The sequence below is a fragment of the Rhinichthys klamathensis genome, unplaced genomic scaffold, assembly GCF_029890125.1.
Source record: "Rhinichthys klamathensis goyatoka isolate OS25496 unplaced genomic scaffold, OSU_Roscu_1.1 h1tg000099l_1, whole genome shotgun sequence".
Classification (NCBI taxonomy): domain Eukaryota; kingdom Metazoa; phylum Chordata; class Actinopteri; order Cypriniformes; family Leuciscidae; genus Rhinichthys; species Rhinichthys klamathensis.
In genome coordinates, this window is record NW_026606638.1 from 1,912,900 (window position 1) to 1,933,705 (window position 20,806).

Genomic DNA, 20,806 nt, shown 5'->3' on the forward strand with positions numbered 1-20,806 from the left:
TTCTTGCACCCTAAACGTGTCTGATGTATTTCATTTCATGTTTTTCCACAAAAATAAACCCAAATCTTTTCATAGGCTACTCTACGGAATATTCCTTTGCTCTTTAGATCATTGATTAACTTGTTCCTTAGCATATTCAAGACGGAATGGAAACATTATGCGTAATAGGAAAATTAGTAAGAGGAAATAACAATATAATACCAAGAAGAGAAGAAACATAGAAGTGCAACTCTGGGCTAATTAATAAAATACCTGCTCAACAACATGCAACCCTCCTCCCACAATCACCGGTGGTTTTTCTTTTTTCAGAAGGGTGAACGTGCAACTGTGTATGTGTGTGTGTGTGTGTATGTGTGTAAAGGCATAGGTTCACAGCGTCAGGCGGTACTTAAATATTAAAGGCTCTAGGGAAGCACTCCATTGTTTGCCCTCCATTTCAGAGAGGCAGTTGTTGTTGGTTGGTTGAGAGAGAGAGAGAGAGAGAGCAACGACAACAAAGACAGTGCGAGTGCTGCTGGGAACTTCAGGGGAAGCAAGAGAAGGTTCACTCAAGTGTTAAACTACCTGACAAAGGATGTGAAGCATGAAGAAACCAAGACAGAGTCGGCTGTAAAATGTTAACAGAAGTTGGACTTTTCGTACATTAAACATGGATGGAACTGCGAACGGTACGGAAGAACCTCAGGAGACCAACGACGTACAGAATAGACCAGAGAAAGAAGACGACAGGTAGAACTTCCGCATGGACATTTTCAAAGGAAATTGCTTATGAAATAAAACAAGACATATTTGAATTTATACTTAAAATAAAACTAGAGAAAAAAAAAAATCTATTCACAAAAATGTCATTTCTTTTTCAGATTATGCATGTGTTTCTTAAATTAAACTTTAATACAATTTAATTATATATATTATACATAAAATTAGGATTTCCGTTAAATAAATAAATGGTTCATGCTCTGAATCTAAACAATGAAATCACTTTTTTCCATTAAATATTTCTCATAAGGTAATTGAGCATGTTGTATGATCATGGTTATCTTTTGTGTTCGTTGAGACAGCTGGTTGGGAATAAATGATCATTTGTAAGAGGATAAAACCATACAATATACAGATACTTTACCATAACCTCATGTGTATACAAATTTCATTGCTGCCAGCCACTAATAGTAAACAGATACATGCAGCTCAGCTTACACACTCTTTACCAGCTGACCTTGTGTATCTGAAAGAGTAAAATATTGTGGGGACGAAAATTGAATGGCGTCAAAAGGTATTTATGTGGCATTTTTGCAATTATTTTTAATCATCTAGTGTCATATATGAAGTTGCTTTTATATTTTGGGGAACATTATTTAAATTAAGTTAAATACAATACAACCATAACAAAGTCAGCACTAAATATTTGAGGCAAACACAGAGATGTTTGTATCATATTGAGCTCATTCTGTAGGATCTCGGATAAGGATGGGCCTGTGTCCGAGGCTCCTGTCGAGGGTGATGTGGAGACTGTGGCACAGAACTCCAGAGACAGCCGTAAACTGGACTGCATCATCTGCTACAGTGCGTATAACCTGGGAGAGAGACTCCCTCGGAAACTCTACTGCGGTCACACGTTCTGCCAGGCCTGTCTGAAGCGGCTGCACACCCTCATCAATGAGCAGGTAGGACTCAAGCTACCTGAATATGCTTCATTGCGATCTGATTCTAGTTGTCAGATAACATTCATAACATAAGTGATTATCTGGGTAAAATGTCAAATGTGTTTGTTTTTTTTCACACATTTTCAGCAATATATTTATCCAAGTATATGCTTATAAATAACATGATTAAATTAAAGGTGAAGGCTAAATCCAATATTAAAATACTTTCTCCTATCCCGAATGAATGTATTGTACAGACACCTATAAGCAAGTAACATGAGTTATAATCAGAATACTTTTTTCAAGTAACTAGTAAAGTAACGCATTACTTTTAAAGTTACTTTTTCAAACAAGTAAGGCAAGTTACTTTGTTTTCCCATTTATGTTGAGAGAAATCGGGAGTAAATGTGCAAACGCGCTGTGTAGACGTGATGTTAGTTCTAGACTAAATGTTAGAATGCATTTACTCATCCCAGAAAAATAGATTAAGTATTCCTCAAAATGAATAAAAACAGTGAAATACAAACTCAGAATATTATGGAAACTTGCAATAATTAATTGGTAAATTTGTCACAAATATACTTTATGTATTTAATCTCACTTTATTAACTAAATGTCTTTGCTTGTAATTACCGTAGTCTCGAGATGACAACATGTGACGTTCTATTCAGAGCTGTTCACATCTTCAGACTGGAAATTATGCGTTTCTGTGGCAACACTCAAAAATCTGTAGCAGTCAGGTTGTACAGCGGTCACGTGGACCACGTGACGTGGTAAAATTGACGTGGTAATTACAACATGGCACCTCTTGTTTCAATGTTGTGTAGACAATCAGCACTGTGATTGACACGACCAATGAAATCTGTAGAATTGGATGCGGGACTGGGTTTGCGCTTCACAGACTTTAGGTGTGTTCGACTTGAAGTGGCGCTATGATATGGGATGATTATAGTATCAAAATGATTAACACGTGCAAGCACACTTATCAATGAACTTGATACGTGTTGCAGAAATGTTTTATCCATGCCTTTCAACTTGCGTGTGCAAAATTCTAAATTGAATGAATGTGAAGCAATTTGTACAAATAGAGACATTTTTGTGAATATAAATGTTTTCCTTTGTATTAGTGTATCATAATTTGCACATGCAACACAGAAGATGTGCATGTGTGGATCAGGTGACGCGCGTGCATTCATTGACGTCTTTTCTTTGTCGATCTCATTTGATTCATTTGGATTTTGAGACTTTCTTTTCGCAGTTTTTAAGCATTTCACAACCCACACACAAACAACTACAAATGAATAGGCCTGGTGCTAATTGTTAATGTGTGCACAACTACCCATATATTTGACAAGTTCACAAATGTGCGTCACTACATTTAAACTTATACAATTCAACTTGTGTGTGCAAAATCCAAAATCACATGAATGTGCAGCATTTTGTACAAATAGAGACATAGTTGTTAATACAAAACCTCGATTTTGTATTAATGTAGGCCAGAATTTGTGCATGCAACAAGTAAGATGTGCATTTGTGGATCAGGTGACACGCGTGCATTCATTGACTCGTTTCTGAGTCGATCCTATTTGATTCATTTGGATTTTGAGACTTTCATTTCGCGGGTTTCGCCTTCCACGATCCACACACAGCTGTCTGAGAAAACCTGCTACCACTAGATGGCAGTATTCTGCTAAAACAGACAACGGCAGCATAATCAAGCGTTCTTCCGCATTTAAAGGACAACTCCGGTGCAAAATGAACCTCGGGTGTAATAACACATTGGTACAGACTAAATCGTTCCCTGAGATTTGTTTTCATGATAATCGAATGTAAAGAGTTTTATCTCTAAAAACAGTTTAGCTTATAACGCTAGTATATTGGGCATCGAGTAAGCAAAAAGAGATCGCTAGTTAATACCACTAACAAGGCTCAAAATAGCCCCACACTAACACGGCAGCATAATGAGTGTCCTTACATGCAAATCGAAGCATTGAGAACTTTGTAAGTGTATAGACAGTTTAATAAGAAGATACTTTACACAGACAGTACAGCTAGCGCATACAGACAGGACCCATCTTGGAAAACAGTCTCGATCAGTCAAACCACGAACACGGTGATACGTGAGCTGAACTGTGACTTGGAATCTCATATGGTCCGTTGTTTCCGGAAGAAAGCACTGAGCGCATAAGAGAAGCACTGAACGCAACAGAGAAAATAAAACAATAAATATAATTGATCTTATCTTCAATATCTACACGTACTCTTCGCTCACCTTCGTGGTTCGATTGATCGAGACTTTTTTCCAAGATGGCTCCTGTCTGTATGCGCTAACTGTACTGTCTGTGTAAAGTATCTTCTTATTAAACTGTCTATACACTTACAAAGTTCTCAATGCTTCGATTTGCATGTAAGGACACTCATTATGCTGCCGTGTTAGTGTGGGGCTAATTTGAGCCTTGTTAGTGGTATTAACTAGCGATCTCTTTTTGCTTACTCGATGCCCAATATACTAGCGTTATAAGCTAAACTGTTTTTAGAGATAAAACTCTTTATATTCGATTATCATGAAAACAAATCTCAGGGAACGATTTAGTCTGTACCAATGTGTTATTACACCCGAGGTTCATTTTGCGCCGGAGTTGTCCTTTAAGACGCTTACTGAGAGTGATATTGAAGCACCAAATTTAGTACACAATAATATAGGCCTACCCTATTAATAAAGCATACTTTATAGAGGCAAACATTACATCAGATTATGAACAACACCCATAGAAAACCATTAGTTGCATGTTCAATACGGTATATTGGCTACCGAGTTTAAATATCACCGTCTTACTGCATTGACGTTAAGCTTTTTCTTTATAATATGCTCTATTGGAGGAAAACTATATAGCCTATATACAGACAAGAGACTACATGAACGCAACGCATGGCGTTTCAAGTTAATGGCATTTTCCTTCCTGTTAAAAAAAAGGTGAAATTTCGCAGTTGCGTTCATATTATATGCTTATTTTTATCTGACTACACATTGTATACATAGTATACAAGCTTTGGAATTTGAAAATGTCTGTTTTTAAATATTAAAGACGATTTTCGCAGTACATTTGTTTTCCCTTGGCCCTTAAGCCACTGTTATAGGCTATAGTCTTACTATAGCACGATGAGTTTTAACAATATGCAACCATTGTCGACATGAAATATTAATTGAAAATCAACTGGCGTAGCGGGCCTGTAGCTGCATATTTCTACATGAGAATGCTTTGACGCGCTAACCACAGCTCATGATGCACAAGGGAACGTCTGCCAATTCCACTAACTGCGTTAAAACCACTGATCTATATAATGTCATTCTATATAGATCAGTGGTTAAAACGTATCATTTGTTTTAATTCAAATTACTTTTAAAATTTAATAACAGACATTTTCAAATTCCAAAGCTCGTTGAAGGTTTCTGTAAGACTGACTTACAAGTAAAATTTGGACAATCCTTCCCTTCATGTAGCCTGTATTCTGCAGAAAAATACTGTAATTCACCAAAAGGGTTTTTTTCATGTTCAAAATGGTTGTAGTATGTTCCTAGTGACTAGACTGGCTTACTACAGGTGAAATTGTCCCAATACCTCCCTTCATGTAGCCTATTTACAGTAAACAATTATTATTTTATATAAAAATTACTGTAATTAACCAAACGGGTTTTTGGTGACTTACTACAGGTGAATAATGTAAAATTTCACCTGACTTATCACTAGGAACGTACTACAACCTTTGGAACATGAATAGAAAAACAATTTACAGTAATTTAAAAAATTGTACTGTTCAATCGAGATATTGACTGGACATACAGTAACAGTAGGCTAAGTCAGTCTGCCCACTAGACTTCCAAGGTTATAATATAACCTTGGAAGTATGTTCATTTGAATGAATGACTGGACGTTTATTATTTTTTTGACTGCGAGTGGAATTTGCACATGGTCCCTTTATAAAATGTGGCGAATATCAAACCTAAAACTTACTTCACTGCGCTCTCGGACCGGTTGCTCTCCCATTCACATGCAAAGTTAAACGCAACTGCAGAATTTCATGTTAAGCTTTTTCTTTTTAACAGGCTCGGGAAGGAACATTTTATTAACTTGAAACGTCGTACGTTGCGTTCGTGTAGTCTCTTGTCTGTAGGCTACCGTATATAGTTTTCCTCCCATATAGAGCATATTATAAAGAAAAAGCTTAACATGAAATTCTGCAGTTGCGTTTAACTTTGCATGCAACCGGTCCGAGAGCGTTTTATAATGGTTTTCTATGGGTGTTGTTCATAATCTGATGTAATGTTTGCCTCTATAAAGTATGCTTTATTAATAGGGTAGGCCTATTGTAATAACTTGCAGGAGACAAATCCGTTAAAGGCAGTTCATTTACTCAAGGAACATCAAGCTAGCAGTACACTTGAGAACAGTCCAGGTGGAACACATGTCTACTGACAGTTTCTTCTTTGCTACTCTTAAGCCCAAAGCCAAAAAACATTAGATTGCCCCCTACAGGTTAATCTACAAAAGCTCACTCTACAACATCCCCTTCCCCCCTATGTTTACAATATAATTACCATATATGAACTTCATGTGACCACAATACAGTTACATTTTATTTATTTTTTTACCTACTTTCATAATCTTTCCAATAACCAGGCAATTTCTTGGTTCTTTGTGACCTTCTCATAATCACAACAGGACTAACAGATTTGTCCATTTCAGTTATTATCTCAGCAGCTTGAGAAGAATCCCCAGCTGCTTCAAAGGGATCGACTTCCTCCGGAATGTCCTCAGCCCCTGTTGTCTCCGTCTCTTTAGAACCCACAGAAGCAGAGTTGTCAAAAAAGTCATAATCAGGAGATTTACCGTCCATTTCCTCCCCTGGACGTTTCACCCGCAATTCCTGTCGGCCATGAATTTGATCCACATGTCTTCGGACCACTCTCCCATCGCCCAGCATCACTTTATAGGAAAGTGGTCCAGTCACAGTCTCTATATTCCCCGGAATCCATTTCGGTCCATAGCTAAAGTTGCGAACCAGAACTGGATCTCCCATACCAAAACTACGTTCGTGGGCCTTCTTGTCATGATGTGCTTTTTGCTTCTGTTGTTGTTTCTTAATCTTCCTAGTCAAGTCAGGATGCATAAAGTCCAGAGAACACCGCAATTTCCGTCCTTGTAACATTTCAGCTGGAGAGAGACCGGTGGTGGTCTGAGGAGTAATCCTATAGCTGAATAACACTCGGGCCAATTTAGTTGCAATCGTCCCGTCAACACATTTTTTTAGCATGCCTTTAATAATTTGTACGGCCCGTTCCACTAACCCATTACTCGAAGCATGATAAGGTGCAGAAGTAACATGCTGAACTCCATTTTTGTTCAGGAACTCTTTAACTTCAGCACTAACAAAACAAGTAGCATTATCTGATACAATAAGTTCCGGTAGTCCCTGGTTACTGAAGCTTTTACGCAAACATTCAATGGTGGCAGCCGATGTGGCTGAGTTCACAGGATACACGTCCATCCATTTCGAATGTGCATCAATCAAGACCAAGAACATTTTTCCCATAAATGGTCCAGCATAATCCACATGCAATCTTTGCCATGGTTTTTCTGGCCAATTCCAAGGATGCAGTGGGGCTACAGCCGGAACGTTCCTATGCTCTTGGCACAGATGACATGTTTTAACCAACCTTTCAACATCTTGATCTAACTTGGGCCACCATACGTAACTTCGGGCCATAGCTTTCATTCTGGACACTCCTGGGTGACACTGATGCAATTGTTTCAGGACTTCTGATCTACCCACACTGGGAATGATGACCCTGGCCCCCCAGAGCACACAACCATCCTGTACACTTAATTCATATTTTCTTGATGTAAAAGGGTCAAACTCTGCTCCAATTAACTCATGCCCACCACGTTGCACCATTTCTCTCACCCTGGATAATACCGGATCTTTTTGCGTCCACCCTCTCACTTGTTCTGCAGTTATCAAGGTTATGTCTGCATTCTCCAGCATCAGGACTCTTTCCTCCTGTTCAATGCCTGATTCCGTTGACACTGGTAACCGACTTAGAGCATCTGCATTTCCATGATCTTTGCCCGGCTTGTAGATGATGTTGTATTCATAGGCTCTTAGTGTCACAGCCCATCGCTGAATCCTAGGAGATGACATTTGGGGAACAGCTTTTAATTCATTAAATAAGGACAACAAGGGTTTATGGTCCGTAACTATAGTAAACTTCCGACCATACAAATACTTATGGAAGCGTTGTAAGCCGAACATGATGGCCAACCCTTCCTTGTCCAACTGCGAATAATTCCGCTCCACTTGATTCAAAGTCCTTGACATAAATCCAATGGGTCTCTCACTACCATCCGGCATCTTATGCGAAAGAACTGCACCTAGGCCATAAGGAGAAGCATCACATGATAAAATCACATCCTTCTGGGGGTCATAGTGGACCAGAACTTGTACTGAGTTGATCATTTCCTTGGACTGAGCAAAAGCAGCCTCTTGTTCCTCCTCCCAGTTCCATTTTTCATCTTTTCGCAGCAATTTGTGCACAGGGGCTAAAATGGTAGACAAGTTGGGTAAGAACTTATTATAGTAGTTTAACAGTCCCAAATAGGCCTTCAACTCTGTCACATTCTTCGGTGAGGGAGCGTTTTGAATAGCAGTCACCTTTTCTGGTACTGGGTGGAGGCCAGTCTCATCTACTTTATGGCCCAAGAAAGTTACCTCTTTTTCCATAAAGGAACATTTACTCCGTTTCAACCGCAGTCCCGCTTCCTGCAATCTTTCCAATACCCTGGCAAGCGTTTGGGAGATGCTCCTCATCATTACGACCAGTCACCAGGATGTCATCCAGGAAAACCGCCACATACGGAAGACCTTGCAGTACTCCCTCAATGGTCCTCTGGAAGATGGCAGGACTAGAAGACACTCCAAAGGGTAAAACACGGTAAGTAAACAGGCCCTTGTGGAATTCCATGCCCAATTCCTTAATCCATCCTCTACCCAAGAGATTGGGTCCTGTTCCAGGTACTACCACTACCGGTAACTCCTTCATGGCTCCTTTGTGTCTAACTTCCACTTGCGCAGAACCTAACACTGTTAATGTTTGGCCAGTATAGGTTTTTAACTTCAAAGAACAGGTCTTTAATTCTGGAATTTTATGCTTTGTCCACAATTTGGAAAAATTTGACCCATTCATCACAGTCACACCACAACCGGTATCCACTTCAAAAGGTATGATTGACTCATTAACCGCCAATGTGATAGTCAGTGGAGCAACATTTGGAATCTCGGTTTCTTTCAAACTGTGAACTGTAAAAATACCCTCTTCATCAGATGCACTTTTTTCATCTCTGCCCACATAATACGATCTCTGTCCTCCTCTGGTCACAACTCTCTTACGTCTTTCTCCCCCTTGAAAGTTTGTGTCTCTGCTGGAACTTTTTGATTTGCATACTTTCATTATGTGCCCTTGTTTCCCACATTGGTGACATTTCTCAGAAACAAATCTGCACTCATTGGCCAAATGTTGCAAACTTCCACATCTGTAACATGCTCTGCTTTGACTTTCGTCCTGCTTTACTGATGTTTTATGCACTCTCATTGACATGGATGTTTCTGAGCGTTTAGCTTGCAAATCTCTTACATCCTTATTGGCCGTTTCCATTGCTTGAGCTACTTTCAAAGCCTTTTCAAAAGTTAGATCCGCTTCTGCCAAGAGTCTACGTTGAATACGGTCATCATTTATGCCACATACCAGTCTATCCCGAAGCATTTCTGTCAATTTTTCTCCATAGTTACAATCATGAGCCAATTTCCTTAATACTGCCACATACTCAAGTACAGTTTCCCCCTCTTCTCTTGATCTTGAATTGAATTTAAACCGTTGTACAATTTCACTAGGTTTTGGGTTGAAATGCTCTTTAAGCAATTCTACTAATTCCCCAAATGTCTTTGTTCCTGGTTTAACTGGGCTCAGTAAATTCCTCAGTCTACAAAAGCTCACTCTACAACACCTATATTATTGTGTACTAAATTTGGTGCTTCAATATCACTCTCATTAAGCGTCTTAAATGCGGAAGAACGCTTGATTATGCTGCCGTTGTCTGTTTTAGCAGAATACTGCCATCTAGTGGTAGCAGGTTTTCTCAGACAGCTGTGTGTGGATCGTGGAAGGCGAAACCCGCGAAATGAAAGTCTCAAAATCCAAATGAATCAAATAGGATCGACTCAGAAACGAGTCAATGAATGCACGCGTGTCACCTGATCCACAAATGCACATCTTACTTGTTGCATGCACAAATTCTGGCCTACATTAATACAAAATCGAGGTTTTGTATTAACAACTATGTCTCTATTTGTACAAAATGCTGCACATTCATGTGATTTTGGATTTTGCACACACAAGTTGAATTGTATAAGTTTAAATGTAGTGACGCACATTTGTGAACTTGTCAAATATATGGGTAGTTGTGCACACATTAACAATTAGCACCAGGCCTATTCATTTGTAGTTGTTTGTGTGTGGGTTGTGAAATGCTTAAAAACCGCGAAAAGAAAGTCTCAAAATCCAAATGAATCAAATGAGATCGACAAAGAAAAGACGTCAATTAATGCACGCGCGTCACCTGATCCACACATGCACATCTTCTGTGTTGCATGTGCAAATTATGATACACTAATACAAAGGAAAACATTTGTATTCACAAAAATGTCTTTATTTGTACAAATTGCTTCACATTCATTCAATTTAGAATTTTGCACACGCAAGTTGAAAGGCATGGATAAAACATTTCTGCAACACGTATCAAGTTCATTGATAAGTGTGCTTGCACGTGTTAATCATTTTGATACTGTAATCATCCCATACTATGACATCAAAGTACCGCGAGAGCGTTTAGAGAGCAGACAGCTCCATATGCTTTCGAATGCATCTCGCCGTACTTCGATGTCATACACCGATCGGTTTTCGCAGTGCCGCTTCAAGTCAAACACACCTTTTGGAAACTTTTTGTGCCGCCACATGGTGCTCTATCACTGCAAAACCAAATGAAGTTCCTCTCTAGACGTCATGGGTGGAGCTTGACCTAGTCCAGGTCCACCTCTGTGAATCTAATGGGTGGAGGGATATGGTTATGGATAGGGTGTGGTTGGACCTTCTAGCTCCACCCATTATACCCATATTACATCCAGAGATTCCACTTGAGCTTGTGCCCTCCAAAAAAAATAAAATGATTAGTGGTGAAACATCTTTTACACTATTAATACAATTCACTATAATGTGAATTGTATTAAGGCAAGACAATACAGGCAAAACCCACTATTTCTTTTCAGGAAGGGGGTCTATTTTAATACGTTTAAGTGTTTATTACACTATCTATTTGTCTCTATAGAATCAATTACAATATGTATCTTTTAAGGCCATTTTCTCAAAAATGAGTTTTTCCCTCATGCACAAAAATCTCCACTTCAGTAGCAAATACATCGAGCAGTTTCTATATTCTGAAGGTTTATTAATATTGCATTGACATGCTACATTAAGATTTTCGTTCACAGCAAATTTAACTAACGTGAAAATTTTTAATATTGACAAAACTACTTGTGAATGAAGTTCATACATAGACAAAGTAATTTTGACCTTTCCTAATGTGTTGATGTACTGTTTTACACCTCACCCGTGTGTTTTTGTGTCTCTTCCTCGTAGATGTGGATCCCCTGTCCACAGTGCAGACAGAACACTCCTCTACCTCGCGGGGGCGCCACTGGACTAGACCTAGACCTGGCAGCGTTTCTGGGTGTTAAAGCTGAAGTGGAAAACCAGCGAACCTACAGCCAGAAAGCTCCGCTGGAGACCAAAACCTCCTTTGTAAAGCAGCCAATCACAGATCAACCCCCTTCAGCCTGGGCCAACATGGCCCTGACGGAGCATGGTTTCCGCAGAAGCCCTTGCTGTAGGCACTGCCTGCTCTGCTGCTGGTGGTGCTAGATTCATCTTCACACTCCTATCAATCTCTTTCTGCTTATGGATGGTGCATAGACTGAACTCCATGACCGTGAGATTACAGTATGTCTTGAGCAGAATTATTATTATGTTTTTATACAATGGATATCTCACTGTCAGAACTTACAGATTATTTTACAAGATTGCCTTGGACAATAAAATGCAATTTATTCGGGTACCAAATGGATCAGTAATATAACAAATTCTGCAAAACTCAGCGTGGACTTGTGTTCAAAATGGACGAGGATGTATGGACATACTTTTAATATGATAAAGATGGAAGAATGGACAGACTGGATTTCAGATCTTAGACAATCCAATAGAATAACAGATGATTGTTACAACACAACTCAAACTATGGGAAACATTTGTTTGTATTCATGATTTGATGAATTGAACCAAACGGTCAATCAGCTTCCAGTTTAAATATTTCCTGTGTTGTTTTCCAGCTCTTTAAAAAAATAAACGTAAAAAATAAAAGCCAGTATAACTAAAATGTAAAATGAAAATATATCAAGAGGAAGAGAATCTCATTCTGCCATCCAGAGTTTGAAGGTTCGGTCATAAGAGCAGGTTGCAATGAGCTGTCCGTCAGGTGAAAGGTCCAGTCCCATGACCTTCCCCTCATGCCCCGCCAGAGTCTTCAGAGGTGACCAGCCAGGATGGGTCCACACTTTTGCTGTGTTGTCATATGCACCAGTCAGCAAATAATGGCCATCGTTAGCTAAAAAGGAAGAGACCCTGTTAATATTGACACTCCAAAAATGTCACAAATTCAATCAAGGTGAATGAAGACTCATTCACTACACAGAAGGTAGACCTATAGGGAAAGACAAAAGATTTATTCACCCAAAACTTGTAAATGTGAAAATTCAGTGTGTTTTTTTTCTTTCATTTTGGGGACTGAGGTTGCCGACAAGAGGGGTGAGTAAATGACCATTTTTATTTGTGAGTGAATCATCCCTAAATGACTGAAAAATCTCCTTTTGACGAATACTTACGTTGGAACTTGACTGAGGACACGAGGTTCTGATGGGCAGGGATTGTGTATATACACCTTCTTTGACGAAGGTCCCACACTTTACAGGTGTTATCGCCACTTCCTGTTGCCACATGAAAGCTACAAAAGGAAGATTTCCGGGTTAATTATCAAATTAAGATCCAATAACAGTAAACGGCTTTAGTACATCTTCCAAATATGTTCTTTCTTTTTCTCACCCATTTGGTGAGAAATTGAGGCTGTAGATCTCTTTGAGGTGGCCCTCCAGGAACATGATGCAACGACCAGTCCGAAGGTCCCAGACACGGGCAAATGAATCCAAACCACTGTAGCATTGACAAATGAAATGAATACAACAATGAGCTCCACAGCCAAATATAACACATCCTATTCAATCAATCAAACGCAAAAATTGGTCCGGGCTCTAGTAAAGCAAATATCGCAAGTGTGAGGAACCATAAACAAAGGATTAAAATGTTTTTTTTTGTTATTTGGCCTTAAACCATATATGCTTGGACTCATAATCATGAGCATCAAAGTAGCTGTATAGATAGAGGGTTGCGCCTATTCCTATACAAAAACAGTGGAGTGCCTCAGGGTTCAGTGCAAGACCCTTACCCAGTTCCTGCCAGAGAGCCGTCTGGGTGGAAGTGCAGGTCATGGACACCTTTACTGTGACCCTCCTGATGCAGAATTTCTTCTTGGACCTCAAGATCCCAAAGTCTCCATGAGTTATCATAGCTTTAAGAAAAACAAAATATACTTATTCTGTTAAATATATGACAAAAGATGTAGCCCAACAGCAATATTCACAACTCTAATTTGCTTTTACCTAATAAAAAAACTATATTAAAACTGAAAAAAGAAAGAAAAATCATACCAAGTTGTGCCCAAAAACCGTCCAGAGGGATGCCAGGCCACCCGAGCCACCCTCATAGAGTGCCCCTCAATGTCTGCTATTGGCTCATCACTACAGATATATGTACAGGTGAATGTTACAAAGATTTACTCCAGAAACTGAGAAAGAAAATGCAAGTAATACTAATAATCCACACCTGTCTAAACTCCACAGCTTAACGGATCCATCGACAGCACAGGAGGCCATATTGACATCCGACTCCTCAAGTGTGAGTGTGGCTTGAGGGTGAAAGCTAATCGCTCCCACGTTGGTAATGTGACCTGAGAAAGAAGAGTTCACCATCAATTAATCCAATGTTGCATTGTAAGAGCGAAATGAAAAAGTATGACAACGACAGACTTCAAGAATAAACACTACAGAGCATATTTGTTATATTTACCTCTTAATGTGCGAATTAGCGTACAATCTGGAACTTTCCACAATTTACACAAGCCACTCCTACAACAAAGACAGACATACTTGGTACAAAAATTGCATCTTTTAAAATCTTTGAAACATTAAATATTTATTTGATTTAGTTAATAGAAGTTAGCTGATAAGCAAAAACTCATTTATTTTGTAAAACATCAAAAATACAGGAAGTGCCTAAATTTAGATTAAGTGAGGTAAAGGTAGGTTGTTCTAAGCATCTTGGAGAAGTTGCCACAGTTTTTCTATGGATTTCTCAGTCTCTTCATGTAATTTAAGACTGACTCTATGATAGCAGTTGTGTATGTGCTACACCTTCCTGTTGTAGGACTCCTTGTTAATAATCCTAATTGGATTATACAAAATTTGCGAAAGTAAAGTATAAAATTGATGCTTCCTAAAAACTGTTAAAATATATTTTATATAAAACATCTAAATAACCTTCTAAAAATATTTTTGTGAAGAATGCATTAAAAAATAAAATAATATATAAAAGTTAATAAAGAAAATGAACACATACCATGATGCCGTCACAAGCAGCTTAGAGTTGGGGCTAAACTGGCAGTGAGATATTGGACGGTCATCACCAATTTGACTGCAGAAGTTATTCACATTCTAAATAAAACAAAACAATTTTAATAATTCTATACAGCATTAAAAGAGACAGAAAACTACAACACATCATAAAGCCTGTGTCTTTTTCCACTTGGTATGCTGTCGTACCCGGAGGTTCTTGTGAAGCTCTTGTTGTTTAACTGTTCTTGTAGACTCTGGAATCTCTCTTTGGGCTCTTGCATCATCTAACCTTTGCACTGCTCTGGAGAACCAAACAAAATCAATTTAAAATGTTTAAAATACACAATTAATGACATTTGGTTGCATTTTTATTTATATTATTAGATGTTACTGTAAAATATCTATCCCGTGTTTACCTGGGCAGTGAATACTTGGCTAACCAAAGACGTGCCTCCTTCAGAGATGAAGGTCCTTCATGGTACCATGTCTGCTGATACTGCACAAAACACATGCATATTTATACCTTTAATCACCTTCCATTTGACATTCAAATCTTTTTATAGTCTATTTTGAAAGTGGAATGTTCCTACCTCATCTTGAGAGCGTTTAGATTTGTCATCCTCTTTCTTTGATTTCTTCAAGGCATCAGGACCAACTACTGAAAGAACGTTCCTCAATCTGAGGAAAATAAACAGTGGAAACATAAAAAAAACCCTGAACTCCAAATAAAACTGGATTGATTTTCAGACATGCCTGTCAGTACGGATGTTAAAAGTGATTTCAAGTAGTTTCTTCTGTCATTTTGGACAAGGTGTATGTAATGTTAAAAACAACACGCAGTAGTAGCGCACTAAAGTCCAAACGTTTGAGGTCAGTATGATTAAAAAAAAAAAAAAAAAAAAAAAAAAAAAAAAAAAAACCTTTTATTCACCAAGGATGAATTAAAATGATCAAAAGTGACAGTAAAGACATTTATAATGTTACAAAAAAAAAATGATCATGGTTTCCACAAAAATATTAAGCAGCACAACTGTGTGAAAAAAAAGTGTGAGAAAAGTGTGATAAAAAAAAAAAAAATCATGTTCATGTGACACTGAAGACTGGAGTAAAGTTGCTGAAAATTCATCACAGGAATAAATGGCATCTTAAAATATATTTTACATTCAATTGTAATCATATTTCACAATATTATTGTTTTTACTTTATTCTAATAAAATAAATGCAGTATTTGTAAACATAAGTGATATTAATGACATAATTAATTTCTCCAAATAGCGAACATTCCCCACTAAGCCGAGGTCAGACTAGACTTTGACACTGTAACGGTTGTGATATGACGTCATGCTCTGACGCGTCTTTTTATAATAAACATGAATTCAACATTTAACAAATAGTAATACATTCAAAATGTAAAAAATATACAATCTACCTGACTTTAATGCAAAAATATAGTTGTTTTTTTTATTCAGCCAAGAGGTCACGCTGTGACGTACCGATTTTCTACTGGTCACATCTTCAAGTGAAACGAATTCGCAGAATTCACCAAACTTCCACTTTGGAAAGCAGCAAAAAGCAGAACTTTTCACATGAGCTTGCGTTTGCGGTCTGACCCATTCACATCCGTATGAATGGAAGTAAATGAAACAAAAAGTGTAGTGTGACTGACCACCCCTTAAACTGTTGTATTATGCAAACGACGCGCAAAATGGCTAATCACCACTTTTTTTGATTGTATGTCAGATGATTTAATGTCTGGTCTTCCTGTCTAAGAGGGAAGTTCTTCTTAGGAAGAATAAGCAGCAGAGCTTTATACAAAGGTCCCCCACCTCTCCCGTCTGTCCGCAGGCCCCTCCCCGAACAGCGTGATTGGCTCGCCAAGAGCTCGGAGGCAGGCCTTGACCTCCACATCATCAGTGGAGACTGTGATTTGTCTGGCTCTTTTTCTGCGCTCAAACTCTGCCAGCACTTCAGCCTGACGCTCACTCACGCGCTCCTCCATCTCCATGGACTCACCTGAGGAGAGAAAAAAAGAAATAAATCACACTAGTAAAGAGCAAACAAACTTCCCTTCCCGCCACAGTCAGATAACAACCCTGTAAAGCTTGACTTAAATAAAACTTTTTTAATGGAACCTTCAGACAAAACATAAAAGAGAACCTAAAAAAAGTTTGCACATGCGATTTATGTTCTGTATCATGTTTGATAGATCCGGCTTTTATGGCTCATATCCTATGATATAATGAAAACATAGAACTCACACTTGAGGAGGAAAAAAATAAAATGAAATTCTGATAACTTCTTGTAAATCAAAGAGATCTTTATAAAAGTACAGCAGACTACTTTATGCATTATGCATCTATATGCATTAACTGCATATAAATATCAGTCGTCACACTATATCTCCCAATAATATGTCTTAGGAAGATGAAATTTAAGTGTTTAATTTTATTTTGTGGGGAAAAAAACATATAATGCAACCCAAGACCATGTTGATGGAGAGATGAACACATAAACATACCTCAAAAGCCTGATGTATCAGATTTGACGCTCACATTTAAACATGATTTTTCTAAAACATGATGTATGAATAATCAAGTAAACTTAAGGTGCATTAGTTCAGTAAATGTTCATTTTTAAATTATAATATAAAGACATGTAACAAGACTTAAAAGTGGACATTTTAGGATTACACACTAAAAGGCCTTTTACATGCTAAAAAAGTATGAACTATCAATCACAGGGGAAGGCATGTAGTAGAAGGTGTACGACTGTTTTGATCATGTTGATTAATTAGAGGCCTTGGAAATGTATGCATCAAATATGATAGTCGACTTTTCAAGATTTTAGTGGTTTGAGGGTTGAGTTTGATTGTCCAAACATTCACTATCCAGAACAGAGCTGCTTTGAAATATCAATCTTACCACTGGAGATATTAATATGTCCAGAATCAATGCCAGCTTTAACAGCATCTTTGGTAGATGTTCCATCACGACTAAGACGACTAAGACGCTCCTTCTCCTTTTCTTCAAGGCTTCCATAGAAGATTCTGGCCCTTTTCACAATTGGAACTTCGTCTTCATCCGACATTGTTTCAAATATTTGTCTGGCAATCACAGAATACCTGATCTGAAACAGAGGCATAATTATTGAGACACCATATCATGCATTACAAATAAGATACAGACAATAATACGTCATACCAACCAACCTTACCTTTACTTTGGTTGCTGACAAATGCAATATCATCAAAATATTATAATTAAATGGGTCATACACACACTCAACAAAAGATAGGACATATTAACGTTAGGTATTATTTAAAGGCTGAATAACTTGTACTCCTAAACTATCAAAAACGTAATGTGGTATTACCGTGATATTCTTTGAATTACTTTGAAGTACCGCGTAAACACCATAGTATTTGAATACGGCAATCATTAAGTAACTTAACATGAACCATATGATACATCACTGTACCACAGAACTTTTTGCAGGGTATTCATAGAAAAACACATTTAATCTAAAACTTGAGAAATTAATGCAAAATAAACACATCCAACTCTTCACTCACCCTTTATGCTTTCACAAACGCACAAATATTGTCCTTTAAAAACAGTTTGTTTTTATGAAATCTAATGTGTACTGTCTTCAAACACGACCAGACAACGCGGGCTATCCGGCGCACAGTATTTCCGTCATATCCGCCTGTTTTACTCTTGTCTTTACCGTGAATAAACAGTGACATCTAGCGACTGATATATATATGTCAGTCCACACGAGTGGAGAAACTGAGTTTTATACAGTCTATGGTGGAACTGGAAACACTAGTTTATTACGTTGATTAGTTTTCATGCTTTTTTAGTGAAACACAGTGAACACATGAAGATTAAATGAGCGTACATAAACGTGTATATTACTATATGGTGTAAGTTGTCACATAACCTGCCATCAGATTCCTTATTATGGGCTTTTCAACTAAATGTAAACAGTAATAAATAAATAAAAAAGTAATATATCAACACCCCATCCCACCCACACACCATCGTTCCACGGAGTTCTATCCTTTTTTCCCGTCCTGTGCGCTTTAACTACATTTCCCATGATCCCCTTCTGAACATTCTTTGAAAGCAAGCAAGTGTGATTGCGGTAAGTGTTGTGATGTGAACAAGTCCTATCTTTCAGTTTGAATTGTTTGTCGTTGATCTGTCATGTTCACTAAAGTTAACAACAGTCTTCATGGTTCATTATCCTGTTTTTTTGTGGCTGTATAAGACACAGAGTTTAAAGCTATTGGTCTAATTAGCATGTAGCTGCTAAACAAGATGGTTATGTGTCTGCAGCAGAAGTCGATTCACTGAATTGACATTATATGCGCTTTTCAACGATGTTAAACATCAAATACTAATATTCATTCAAGTATGTATTATGTATACAAATGTCAATCTTGTACACATCTGCTTAGTGATAGTAATTTCCTCAAAACATGTCAACAAAAGTTGAGCACATAGCTAAACTATATACATATATAGGCTAATGTGTGTGTGTTTGTTTTCAGGACTCATAACACACAACATTTTATCCACAATAACAGTGTATGTTTCCTGGCAACGTCAACCCGGTGATGTGAAGATGCTGCGCAGGAAACCCACGCGCCTTGAGCTCAAGCTGGATGACACGGAGGAGTTTGAAAGTGTGAAGAAAGAGCTGGAGGTAAAATCTTAATGATCATCCAGTAACTTAAATTAGTACTTGTCTGTATCCGTATGCTTTTTATACAAATTACTGTACTGTACATAAAAGCACATTAAAACAACCAAGAGATAAATTCGTTTTACATCAAAGTCAAGCAACAATTATTTATATAGCCCTCTGTACAACACCAATTGTTTCAGAGCAGCATCACACTAATAAACATGAAAATAACAGTATGTAATTCATTACACTGAAACAAATACCGATTTCAGCTCCACAGAACACAATAGTGGATATTTATGGATATTTTATGGTCCTACTCCTTTAACAGACGATATATATACATTTAGACCACTTAACTTAGTGATTACTGTCAGGATTGTATAGAGACTTTTATCCAGCATAACAAAAAATGTTTCTGGAACAAATCGTCTTCCCTAATTTAACACATCAGATCCTTAATCGTATCCCAACCATCCTTGCTGGAACAAACGGGTTATACCAGCATGGTCAAGTGCAAGTAAGGATTAATCTTGCTTTTATGATCTCCACAATACTTTTCCATGTCTGTCCAGAGCCGGAAGAAACAGAGGGATGAGGTGGATGTAGTTGGTGTAGCCACATCCAGTGAGATGAGCGGTGCATCAGGTGGCGGCACGGACGGGAAAACCAGGGAGCAGATGATCCACGAGCGAATCGGATACAAACCCCACCCAAAGCCAAACACATTACCATCACTTTTTGGAAACCTTCAGTTTTGACAATTTGCAAACCCGAAAAATGGACAATAAGGTCTTGAGAATCTGCAACACTCACACACATTGTTTTGATCTTGACTGACCTGAAATAGACTGAAAGCACATGCATTTTGGGTTTGGTTAACTGTGTTTGTGACAACTGATTTCAAAGGATTATTTTTCTGAGTAAATAAAGTCTGCTAGTTGAACGGAGAAATGGGTATCTTTTCACGTCTTTCATTTCACAACTGAGCCGAAAATTAAAACCAGGTTGGTTTATAAATGAGGTGGTCACAACAATTATCTTTGAAATCATATAATATTTATTCATCATTTACTTCATGATTACAGTACTGTGTATATTTCAAACTCTACAGACGTGACTGAACTGTAAACAGCCTAAGAAATGTTAACACTGCGACAGCACTGGAAACAAAGTTGAATCCTCCTACCCTTAAGCTTGTAGTTTTTCCCCATCTAAGACAATGCAAACTTATTTTGTTATTAAAATAAAATTGCAATAGGACTAAGCCCAGATAGTCAAATCTACAGAGTGGCACCTGCTGCAAAAATATGATGTGAATATTTTCTTTTTTCTGCTTTTAACTAAAAAACAAACAAACAAAAACCCACATGCTTACTGGTTTAAAATATGTGGTTTTGTGATTTTGTCAGTAAGAAATCCTTCGGATCCAGCCTTTTGTTTTCACAAGCAATTCATACACTTTAATGTCTGGGCACTTGACATTGGGTCCCGCATGTAAAGGCACACCCCTTTCAAATTAAGGAGCATAACTATCATCAATTTTGACATAAAAATCACATTCTGGGACCCAGTAACTATCA

The 20,806-nt window shown here is 37.9% G+C and overlaps 3 protein-coding genes across 4 annotated transcripts; 2 read left to right on the forward strand and 1 right to left on the reverse strand.

Annotated features, from left to right (window-relative positions):
- The first annotated feature begins 363 nt into the window (after positions 1-363).
- rnf224 (ring finger protein 224) lies at positions 364-11,800 on the forward strand. The gene is made up of 3 exons (XM_056252951.1): positions 364-729; positions 1,454-1,664; positions 11,392-11,800. The coding sequence occupies exons 1-3, from the start codon at positions 650-652 to the stop codon at positions 11,671-11,673; spliced, it is 573 nt and encodes a 190-aa protein (XP_056108926.1). The 5' UTR covers positions 364-649; the 3' UTR covers positions 11,674-11,800.
- Positions 11,801-11,913: 113 nt separating this feature from the next.
- Positions 11,914-18,235, reverse strand: prpf4 (PRP4 pre-mRNA processing factor 4 homolog (yeast)). 2 transcript variants are annotated; one of them, XM_056252950.1, is made up of 14 exons: positions 18,103-18,235; positions 17,453-17,657; positions 16,358-16,544; positions 15,122-15,209; positions 14,948-15,027; positions 14,739-14,832; positions 14,536-14,630; positions 13,987-14,045; positions 13,744-13,867; positions 13,569-13,658; positions 13,307-13,429; positions 12,907-13,014; positions 12,690-12,808; positions 11,914-12,412 (listed from the first exon to the last, which is right to left on the reverse strand). In XM_056252950.1, exons 2-14 carry the CDS (start codon positions 17,616-17,618, stop codon positions 12,219-12,221), a joined length of 1,527 nt encoding a protein of 508 aa, XP_056108925.1. In that variant the 5' UTR covers positions 17,619-17,657; positions 18,103-18,235; the 3' UTR covers positions 11,914-12,218. The 2 variants fall into 2 exon arrangements, with proteins under 2 accessions (XP_056108925.1, XP_056108924.1); XM_056252949.1 differs by having other exon boundaries at positions 17,453-17,652; positions 18,085-18,235.
- An 897-nt stretch (positions 18,236-19,132) lies between these two features.
- cdc26 (cell division cycle 26 homolog) lies at positions 19,133-20,181 on the forward strand. Its single transcript, XM_056252878.1, has 2 exons — positions 19,133-19,241; positions 19,799-20,181. Exons 1-2 carry the CDS (start codon positions 19,161-19,163, stop codon positions 19,982-19,984), a joined length of 267 nt encoding a protein of 88 aa, XP_056108853.1. The 5' UTR covers positions 19,133-19,160; the 3' UTR covers positions 19,985-20,181.
- The last annotated feature ends 625 nt before the right edge of the window (positions 20,182-20,806 follow it).

Excerpts from the sequence above, each read along its gene's own strand:
- cdc26 (XM_056252878.1), top strand. The coding sequence starts at position 19,161 with ATGCTGCGCAGGAAACCCACGCGCCTTGAGCTCAAGCTGGATGACACG. Across the intron at positions 19,242-19,798 it reads GTGTGAAGAAAGAGCTGGAG|AGCCGGAAGAAACAGAGGGA; the intron begins GTAAAATCTTAA and ends ATGTCTGTCCAG.
- rnf224 (XM_056252951.1), top strand. The coding sequence starts at position 650 with ATGGATGGAACTGCGAACGGTACGGAAGAACCTCAGGAGACCAACGAC. Across the intron at positions 730-1,453 it reads CCAGAGAAAGAAGACGACAG|GATCTCGGATAAGGATGGGC; the intron begins GTAGAACTTCCG and ends CTCATTCTGTAG. Across the intron at positions 1,665-11,391 it reads ACACCCTCATCAATGAGCAG|ATGTGGATCCCCTGTCCACA; the intron begins GTAGGACTCAAG and ends TCTTCCTCGTAG.
- prpf4 (XM_056252949.1), bottom strand. Across the intron at positions 16,545-17,452 it reads ACATATTAATATCTCCAGTG|GTGAGTCCATGGAGATGGAG; the intron begins GTAAGATTGATA and ends TTCTCTCCTCAG. Across the intron at positions 14,833-14,947 it reads GCCAAGTATTCACTGCCCAG|AGCAGTGCAAAGGTTAGATG; the intron begins GTAAACACGGGA and ends TTGGTTCTCCAG.